The sequence below is a fragment of the Sander lucioperca genome, chromosome 11, assembly GCF_008315115.2.
Source record: "Sander lucioperca isolate FBNREF2018 chromosome 11, SLUC_FBN_1.2, whole genome shotgun sequence".
Taxonomy (NCBI): domain Eukaryota; kingdom Metazoa; phylum Chordata; class Actinopteri; order Perciformes; family Percidae; genus Sander; species Sander lucioperca.
The window spans coordinates 28286780-28296700 of record NC_050183.1 but is presented as its reverse complement, the minus strand read 5'-3'; the positions used below and the strand labels follow the sequence as shown (position 1 = coordinate 28296700).

At 49.0% G+C, this 9921-nt stretch overlaps 1 protein-coding gene across 2 annotated transcripts in view; it reads right to left on the bottom strand.

The window, feature by feature from the left end:
* The window catches only part of lrrc40 (leucine rich repeat containing 40), a 29275-nt gene extending 19366 nt beyond the window's left edge, over window positions 1-9909 (bottom strand). Inside the window, exons 1-15 of one of the 2 annotated variants that reach the window (XM_031311798.2) lie at window positions 9656-9909; window positions 8002-8183; window positions 7642-7715; window positions 7409-7538; window positions 7198-7321; window positions 6969-7108; window positions 6205-6377; window positions 6023-6113; window positions 4045-4090; window positions 3142-3244; window positions 2828-2935; window positions 2561-2668; window positions 1416-1493; window positions 746-931; window positions 533-664 (exon numbers count right to left, since the gene is read on the bottom strand). In XM_031311798.2, coding sequence (XP_031167658.1) covers window positions 559-664; window positions 746-931; window positions 1416-1493; window positions 2561-2668; window positions 2828-2935; window positions 3142-3244; window positions 4045-4090; window positions 6023-6113; window positions 6205-6377; window positions 6969-7108; window positions 7198-7321; window positions 7409-7538; window positions 7642-7715; window positions 8002-8183; window positions 9656-9800 — 1794 coding nt within the window. In that variant the 5' untranslated portion in view covers window positions 9801-9909 and the 3' untranslated portion in view covers window positions 533-558. Of the gene's footprint in view, window positions 1-293; window positions 665-745; window positions 932-1415; window positions 1494-2560; window positions 2669-2827; window positions 2936-3141; window positions 3245-4044; window positions 4091-6022; window positions 6114-6204; window positions 6378-6968; window positions 7109-7197; window positions 7322-7408; window positions 7539-7641; window positions 7716-8001; window positions 8184-9655 lie in introns of those variants that run through there. The other variant, XM_031311797.2, reaches the window with a different exon arrangement.
* Window positions 9910-9921: the final 12 nt, after the last annotated feature.

Sequence of the window (9921 nt, the reverse complement as noted above, 5' to 3'; positions counted from 1 at the left end):
GGAATGTAAGCCTCTTCACCTTTTCGGCAGCGTGTATATTCTGATTGCTCCTTATTACTGTTAACCGCCTGTGGTGCTGCAGAGACACGGGGTGCTTTACACTCATTTCTAGCTTGCACTGCAACAACTGTACAGCAGCTTTCCTCTGAATGAACTCATTGTGGTTTCACAGCTGTGGTTCTGGTGTTGTGATAAGTAAATGTCAAGGCATTTATTTATTTTGTGCAGCTTTGGAGTCCAAAACAAATTGTGTTGCTGCGACCCTATTATACGACTCACTCCACTCCTTCCAATTCTCAGCAACAACTTTATTATCAATCAACCAATCAATCAATCAAGAGAAGAGTCTTTGTCATTGGTCACACGTGCAGGCATCACTATGTATCTGATTGTCCAAAATGACTCTGACACATCCGTGGACTGCAGACAGATCCATTTCAGAGGAGAGGTGCTGCCATCACGTCCCTACTTCACACGCAGCTGTGGATTATTGCAGACTTGTGTAACATGAAGAGCAATCACGTTGATGCATTTAAATGCCCCACATTGATAAAAGGGTCATGTGGGTATGCGGCTGCGCAGGTAGTCCAACACGGCATCTGTCCCTCTGGCCACGATGGCTGCTCGGGGGGCACGGAAAGGATTCCCCTCCAGACTCAGACTCCTGAGGACAACACACACATCTTACAGTTGTTGATTAAATCCATTATTATTAGCGTGTGTGTGTGTGTGTGTGCGCGTGTACCTGAGGCTGGTGCACAGGCCCAGCTCCGGAGCGATGCTCAGCAGGTCGTTGTTGGACAGATCCAGCGTTGACAGACGAACCAGCTTCATCAGACGCTGAGGGTCCACCTTGCCCACCTGGTTGTTACCGAGCAACACCGTCTCCAAGGAAACCACGTGGTAGAGGACTTCAGGGAAGGACTTGAACCTGTGATCAGTGCACACAGACAGTTGAGCTGGTTCTGCGCCTTCCGGCCATCGTGGAGGACGCAGTAACGTCTGTAAGGCCTCATTAGCACATCCTGTGTCTGCAAAAACACAGGTCTTTCCGCTCACTTTAAATGGGGGTAGTTAGCATCATTACACAGCTCCTCTCACAAAGGTGACCTGCTGATGATGCTGTTAACTTTAGCGCTGATGAGCATGGCTCTCCGGCGGGAGCCAGGTCTCCCCGGTGAGAGAGCTAACCATGGAGCGCTGTTAGCAATCCCTGTCCCCCCCCCCAACCCCCCTCCCTTTGCGATCCGCTGATCAGCGTTGTGAGCTCCACATGAGCACTGCTCTCCCACAGAAGCTCGGCCTGTGTAGCCCACAGCGCAGAGCGGCAGCAGCTAGCAGGATCCACACATAATGTGACAGTGATCAGAAGCTAACCCGTGAGTGTGTGTCTGTCTCCCCGAGTCACGACTCACCTGTTGTAACTGAGGATGATGGAGGACAGTTTAGTTAAGTTCTTCATGTCAGACGGTAGATCACTCAGCTGGTTGTTCCTGAAACGCATCGACGCGTTAGTACTATCAAACCCTGGTGTCACACTTTCTCCTACAGATGGGCTCTGAGGCTTAAAGTGGCCATATTATGCGCATTTTCAGGTTCATAATTGTAATTTGAAATTGTACCAGAATATGTTTACATGGTTGAATTTTCTAAAAACACCATATTTTTGTTGTACTGCACATTGCTGCAGCTCCTCTTTTCACCCTGTGTGTTGAGCTCTCTGTTTTAGCTACAGAGTGAGACCCCTCAACTTCTGTAAGATCTTTGTTGTCAGTCGCACATGCCCAGTAGCTAGGTAAGGATTACATGAGCTAGCTAGCGGTTTCTCCAACTTCAGCCTGTACAAGGAAGGATTAGCCGGGAGACTTCTTCTAAACGAGGGCGCACTTCCAACTTTGTGTGGAATACCTGCAGAACAGGGACATCTAAGTAGTTCTATACAATTTACAATACATACAATTTGTAGATTAGGGTGAATTTGTCTGTGTTGTAGCCGTGTTTTGCCATTGAGAACGCGGTAACAGTTAGCCCCCTAGGTCCCTCGTTTCGGCTAGTGACGTAGAAAGCCGTGCAGATTTTGAACAGCTCACCCGGAGACTGAAGGCAGGACACATTCAGAAACCTGTATCTCACTCTAAACAGCATGGATGTTTTTTTTCAAAGTTTATATGCGTGTGGAAGCACCAGAGACACAAAATAACACCCCAAATTTTTTTTTCATAATATGGGCACTTTAATAAAGATCATCATGACACTCACCTCACTCCCATTTCTAACTCGCCTCATCCACTCTGTGGTCATCAGTCATTACAGGACAGAACTCTGCTGCCTGTTTCATACACTGTGGACACGCAGTTCTTATTTGCTCACATGCTGTGTGTGAAGCATTCAGACTGCAGCGGCAGACATGAATTAAAGACTGGCGGTCAACTGTGCTGTCTCTGGGTTTCAGACTGTCGGACGCAACGAGACATTTGAAGACGTCACCTTGGACAACAGGCAGCTGCAGTGCTCCAAGTAAACACTGTGTGTGTGTGTGTGTGTGTGTGTGTGTGTGTACCTGAGGTCGATGTGGACCAGCTGCAGGAACTTGCAGATGTCAGAACAGCAGCTCAGTCTGTTGAAAGCCAAGTTGATATCTGACAGAGAGGACAGGAACTCCTGCAGTCTGCACGCACGCACGCACGCACACACACACACACACACACACACACACACACACACACACACACACAGTCAGGCATCTGGGGCCACATTACAGTCTGTGATCTCCGTCACACAGTGATGCTGTGTGTGTGTGTGTGTGTGTGTGTGTGTGTGTGTGTACCTGGGAGGGGTGCAGGTGAGCTGGTTCTTGCTGAAGTTAACAGTGGTGACACTTTGACCTGCTGCAGCGTCAAACAGCTCATCTGGAACATGAGCCGCCTGCTTCTCACTGCACACACACACACACACACACACACACACACACACACACACACACACAAAGATGAAGCCTTTCTGCCGCAGAACACGGAACTAAAGGTAGAACGCTGCGTGAGCAGACCAAGATGCCAGCTGTGTGTGAAGCTAGTGATGACACCACTAGATTGTGTGTATCGCCACACCTTGATGAAGGTTATCGCATGGTGCATCACTGACCTGTACTCCAACAACTTGAGAGTTTTAATGCTGTGCACGTTGACTCTGGCCTGGCTGGGTAACGTCATGGCTGTCGGCCCTTCGTCCGTTCTCTCAGGATCCTCTGAAACACACAGACACAGACACACAGACACAGAAAATAACGTCAACATGGAAACTGCAGGGTTTGGGTGCACAATGCAATGACCAAATCCAATAGAATCTCTGTACTCTAACACTGTTTTCTATCTCTAATCCATGTAATTCATCTGCAAGATTTCCTTCATTGAAGAGATGCGACAATTTGGTGGCACCCTGAGTCAGATCACATGACAATCACAATCACAGGTCAGATTTGAACAGTTGTCAAGCGGTTGAATTTACACTAAACGAGTGACACCTGAACCTCCCTTCACATGGAGACACGGTAGGAGCAGAAGCGGGCCCACTGGCTTTGTCTTTTAACGTCTAAACGTCACAGTTCCAGGTGTCCTCATATGATTGTGCCTCTCTGGGGGATGTCACATGTCGACATCTATCTGGATCTTTCCCTGGCTGTCCGCTGACTGCTGCTGCGTTGACCTTTGCCCTGTTCCCAGTGGATGAGCGGTGCTGGCCTGCTGATGTTTTGTGTTCGGTCTCTTGCCGTCTCAGTGCGCACACCTGAGCCCCCCTCTGGATGACTTTGGAAGACTTATTGGATGCAGCGGATCAGACTTGAGAGTCATTTCTCACAAAGATTACATATTATATAATATTAAATAGTCAGCGTGTCACAGCCCCTTCTTTCCCTATGATTGTGTATGTGGTAAAGACAAACTCCGATGGGACCAGAAGTCATTCCCTTTTGGTGACCTTTGCTGAAACAATTACAGACAAGACAATGGAAACGTGTCCGACGCGTCCCCAAAAAGTGAACTGTACCTTTAATTCTTCCTCTTAAATATGTCAGCAGCTCATTGGTTCCTTTCTGTGATGAGGACACCAGAAGAGGAGGAGTTAGAATATGAATGCCAGTGTTTGTTCTTGTGAACAGCTGATTCAGACACACACACACACACACACACACACACACACACACACACACACACACACACACACACACACACACACACACACACACACCTCTGAACACTTCTGTCTTACTGAAGCTATCTCACTACAGCGCACTGAACGATATCTGACTGACGTGATTCATGGCTAGCAAAGCGTGAGCAGCTGAATGCCCGCAGGCGTCTCTGGCGAGTGTGTTTTTACACGGAGGTTACTGTGACACGGCACGGCGGCTCAGTGGTTAGCACTTCTGCCTCACGGCGCGTTGGCAGTGCAGAGTTCGATCGCTGGTCCGGGCAGAGCCTTTTTGGTGTGGAGTTTGCATGTTCTCTCCGTGTTTGCGTGGATTTTTCTCCAGGTGCTCCGGTTTCCTCCCACCATGAAACATGCGTGCATAGGAACTAGGACTACAGTTGAAAATCAGCCGTCTGGCCCACACTGGCGCATTTACAGAAATGTTGACTGAAACAGACAGACAGCCTGTAGCTCTGGGGCTGACACTGTGCTCCTGTCTCCTCAAGTAACCACAATCTATAGTGTGTTTTATATCTCTACTTCACTTATTTAACATCTAGATGACATGTAAAGGTAAAGGTACTTTATTGTCACATACACATACATGTAGCGAAATTCATTCTCTGCATTTAAAGGGGAACTATGCCGGGGGGGTTTTTTGTGCTTAATTTACCTTAACTGAACAGCTTCGGAGTCATTGGAATGGTTATATATGACTTTTTTCGGGTTGAATGGTGGTCGTCTCGCTCCCCCCTAGCGCCTGTGAGCAGAAAAACCAACCCTTGCTACTTTCGGCCGCCGAGCCGCCAGCCTCAGCATCAGGAAGTATCGCGTGATATCAGGTCTCGCAATGTTTAACGGATTGCTTCACGGCACTGCACACATCCAGGAACCGGCTAGCTATAAGAACAAGGTAGCGATGGAGTTTTTCACACTATCGTCATGGCTGAGCCGGCAAAAAAGAACGAGAAAGCTAGGAAAGCATTGTCGGAGGAACAGAGAAAGAGGAAACGGCAGACTGACCGAGCGAGGTGCCAGCAGCTATATCTATTCTGAAGCTGTAGGGGGAGCTCTATAGAGAAACCTGCGAGCAAAAAGCGAGAAAACAGCGAAGGAATTGCCAAAACTGCATAGCGCCCCTTTAACCCATCCCTCAAGGGAGCAGTGGGCAGCCATTTACAGCGCCCGGGGACCAACTCTAGATCTGAGCCAGTGCCTTGATCACTGACACGAGAACCTAGTACATGTTCTTTGATGGTGGGGGAAACCGGAGCGCCCGGAGGAACCCCACACAGACATGGGGAGAACATACAAACTCCACACAGAAAGGTCCGGAACCGAACCCAGAACCTTCTTGCTGTGAGGCCACAGTGCTAACCACTGGGCCACCATGCTGCCCATGTTAGACACTTGTTAGTTGGGCTGGGCGATATGGAGAAAATTAAATATCACGATATTTTTGACCAAACACCTCGATGTCGATATTGCAGCGATATTGTAAGGTTGACAATTGGTGCTTTCACAAAATATCTTCCACATTTCGATTTGAGATAAATAACCATCATAATGTAGATATAATGACTAAGTGGTTAAAGGCAAATAATAGAACAGTTACAACAGTCTGGTAAGTTCAGAAAATGACATGACTTTACTGTAATGCAGCCTTTAAAACCAGGAAAAGACTAAACTTACCACGTAACGATATTACAATTCTTCAAAATCTAAGACGATATCTAGTCTCATATCACGATATCGATATAATATTGAAATATTGCCCAGCCCTACTTGTCAGTAAGTGTTTGCATTATGCTGTGTGTGCCAGTGTGTCCCCCACAGTGAGCAAGTCTCTCCTGATTCCTCTCAGAGGGTTTCCCTCCAGCAGCAGCACCTTCAGGTTGGGCAGCAGGCTGACAGACGCTGGCAGACTGGCACACAGAGATACTCAGGGTGAAAAACGTGACGACAGTTGTCTGTATGGATCTGAAACCTGCACGGCGTTGTCATGCGTTGACCTACGTGGTGATATCGTTGTTGGTGACGTCGAGGCGCGTCAGCGTGCTCAGTAAGGTGATCTTCTCAGGGAGGATCTTGATCTTGTTGTCCCGCAGTTCCAGCAGAGAGATGGCTGTGAGGCAGGCCAGCTGCTCCGCCTGCAGCTGCTCAATGTGGTTGTTCCCCACGTACAGCTCCTACACACACACACACACACACACACACACACACACACAAACACCCACAGACAGACAGACACACACACGCACACACACGCACACACACACACACAGAGACACACGTACAAGCACAAACACACACTCACAAAAACACACAGACATGCATGCACACACCCACACATGCACACACACCCACGCAGACACACACACACACGTGTTATTTACTTCAGTTTTTTGCTGTATAACTGAACTACTATTTTAATTTAAGTAAAGTTATGTCTGTCAGTTTTCGTTGTTTATTTTTTTGTAATGTCTGATGTATAAAAGACAGTGTTTCCAAAAAGAAAAGAATGTGTTGACATTCCCTGACCTAAAGTGGTTAATTGGTCATGTTAATGATGATCAATAATCAATAATCGTCACAAGCGTGTAAAATACAAACAATATGACTCATAAATGAAAACTTCATTTATGAGATTATTACCCATCTACCTGCTCCTATGCATTAAACTGCACTCAGCACACTGTACCTGTCTCAGTAGTAGCAGCAGAAAGCTCAGTCAGGTGAGCGCTACACCTGGGGGGAAACGCTTACGTTGCTATGGTTACCTTGAGGGCTGGTGCAAGGAGCTTTGGGAGGAGGCGGAGCTTGTTGTGTCGGAGGTAGAGCTGCTCCAGAGCGGACATCTCCGATAGGCTGGCCGGGACGTCGGTCAGCTGGTTCTTGCTGCAGTCCAGCAGCTTCACGTCTGTGGAAGCACAGCTCAGAGTTTCAGGGTTTCGGTGAGAATGAACCGGGTGTGCTGTTGTATTTCTGACGGAACAAAGAGAGTCTCACTGCAGAGCCGGGCCAGGCTGTCGGGCAGACTGCTGAGCTGGTTGTTGGACAGGTTCAGTTTCTGCAGGCAGGTGAGGCAGCCCAGGCTGGACGGCAGGATCTTCAGGTGGTTGTTGGACAGGTCCTTCAGCCAATCGCAACAGACAGGACACCTGGGTCAGCCAATGACAGGGCACAGCCACAGAGGCTACAGTGTGTGAGTTTTAGTTACCAGCTGGGTGAGGTTCTGCAGCTGGCCCAGCTCCTCCGGCAGGCTCTCCTGCAGGTTCTGCTGCAGGGTCAGGCTGCTCAGCTTCTTCAGGGAACACAGCTCCACCGGCAGGGATCGCAGCTGGTTGTTACTGACGCGAAAACACACACACAATGTAGTTTAGTTTGTTACTTTATAACTGTTTGTGTGGTGTGTGTGTGTGTGTGTGTGTGTGTGTGTGTGTGTGTTTGCACCTGAGTCGCAGTTGCTGCAGCTCCTGCAGTTCTCCCAGAGCGCTGGGTAAACTGCTCAGCTTGTTGTCATGGAGCTGCAGAGCAAAATGTTCTAATGAATGCTACTGATTTCTCATAGTCAAACTACTTTCATCAATATCTGCCACTGCCAGTAATAAACCCATGCTCTGTTTCCTAAGTGAGTTAGCAGGCTCTATAGTTCTAAAGTGAACGAGTGAGGCTCGGACCACATTTTACTCCAGCGACGCAGAAGCAGATGTCCCAACTGCGGGAAGAGGCCAACGAAGCAGCACCATGGCTATGACTTGGTGGAGCACTTAGTGAGCCAGGCTTCTAACTGACAGAGCTGCTGTTACTTACATCCAGTGTGATGAGTGCAGGCAGCAGTCTGATGTCATCAGACAGGTGTGTGAGCTGATTGGATGAGAGCAGCAGTTTGGTGAGGTCAGTCTGTTCCCACCAGCGATCTGACGCTCCGAAGGACACATTCAGCTTGGCGTCCTCTGGGGGGTCCACGTTCAGACGATACACTTCCTGAGGGACTGAGACACAATTCACTTATTCATCTTCATCTTCACTGCCACTCATGTTCATCTTCTTCTATCAGGTGGAGTGAAACAGGACCAGGAGACCCATGGATGCAACCTGTTGGCACTCAGTTGTGGACAACAATGAGCAGAAAGCATATATACATAGACATGTAGCAACCTGCAGATGTAAAAACTCCTGAGGCACACATGCTCCTCTTTAACAGGAGGCATATTTATGAATTAATCTGTAAACACTGGCCTACTAATTTTAATGAATTAAATAATTTTTGTGTTTCACCCCAAGCATTATATCCACGTTTCACTACCATCAGGACGCTTTTTTATTATATAATCACCGGATGTTCCGTGCTGGGATAAAGCCTGACATCCTCCCCTTCCTGCAGATAGACCTACATCCATGTGATAGACCTACCTGATCTAATGTAATACATCCATTGCCCCTAGCCAGGACACCGTTGCTGCATCCGGGGCTTAGCTCCACCCAGGACGATTGTGATTGGTTTAATAAATATACAAACATTCCAGAGGACCTGTAGCTGTGGGTCAGTGTGAGACTAGAGGACCTGTAACTGTGGGTCAGTGTGAGACTAGAGGAACTGTAACTGTGGGTCAGCGGGAGACTAGAGGACCTGTAGCTGTGGGTCAGTGTGAGACTAGAGGACCTGTAGCTGTGGGTCAGCGAGAGACTAGAGGACCTGTAGCTGTGGGTCAGCGAGAGACTAGAGGACCTGTAGCTGTGGGTCAGCGAGAGACTAGAGGACCTGTAGCTGTGGGTCAGCGAGAGACTAGAGGACCTGTAGCTGTGGGTCAGCGAGAGACTAGAGGACCTGTAACAGTGGGTCAGTGTGAGACTAGAGGAGCTGTGGGTCAGTGTGAGACTAGAGGAGCTGTGGGTCAGTGTGAGACTAGAGGAGCTGTGGGTCAGTGGGAGACTAGGACCTGTAATTGTGGGTCAGTGGGAGACCAGAGGACCTGTAACTGTGGGTCAGTGTGAGACTAGGACCTGTAACTGTGGGTCAGTGTGAGACTAGGACCTGTAACTGTGGGTCAGCGGGAGACTAGAGGACCTGTAGCTGTGGGTCAGTGTGAGACTAGAGGACCTGTAGCTGTGGGTCAGCGGGAGACTAGAGGACCTGTAGCTGTGGGTCAGTGTGAGACTAGAGGAGCTGTGGGTCAGTGTGAGACTAGAGGAGCTGTGGGTCAGTGGGAGACTAGGACCTGTAATTGTGGGTCAGTGGGAGACCAGAGGACCTGTAACTGTGGGTCAGTGTGAGACTAGGACCTGTAACTGTGGGTCAGCGGGAGACTAGAGGAGCTGTAACTGTGGGTCAGTGTGAGACTAGGACCTGTAACTGTGGGTCAGCGGGAGACTAGAGGACCTGTAGCTGTGGGCCAGTGGGAGACTAGAGGAACCGTGGAGCTGAAGCTAACGGTAAACCTTAACGTAGCTAACGTTAACGTACCTTCAGTGAGCCCTCGGTCGGACAGGTTGAGCTGGCCGCTCTTCCTGGCTGCCTTCAGCAGACCGGAAGGGACGGCCTGCTCCTTCTTCTCCGCCCTGAAGCCCGCCAGAGAGTCCATCTGAGCCGCTCGTTTCAGTCGAGACATGTTGCTGCTGTATGGTTTACCCTATGGGTTTACCTCCACGCCCAAACGGCTGTCTGTCTTCTCCTTCCGCCCGCCAGCAGCAACAACAACAACGCTTCCGCCCAGAATCCTTCACAATAAA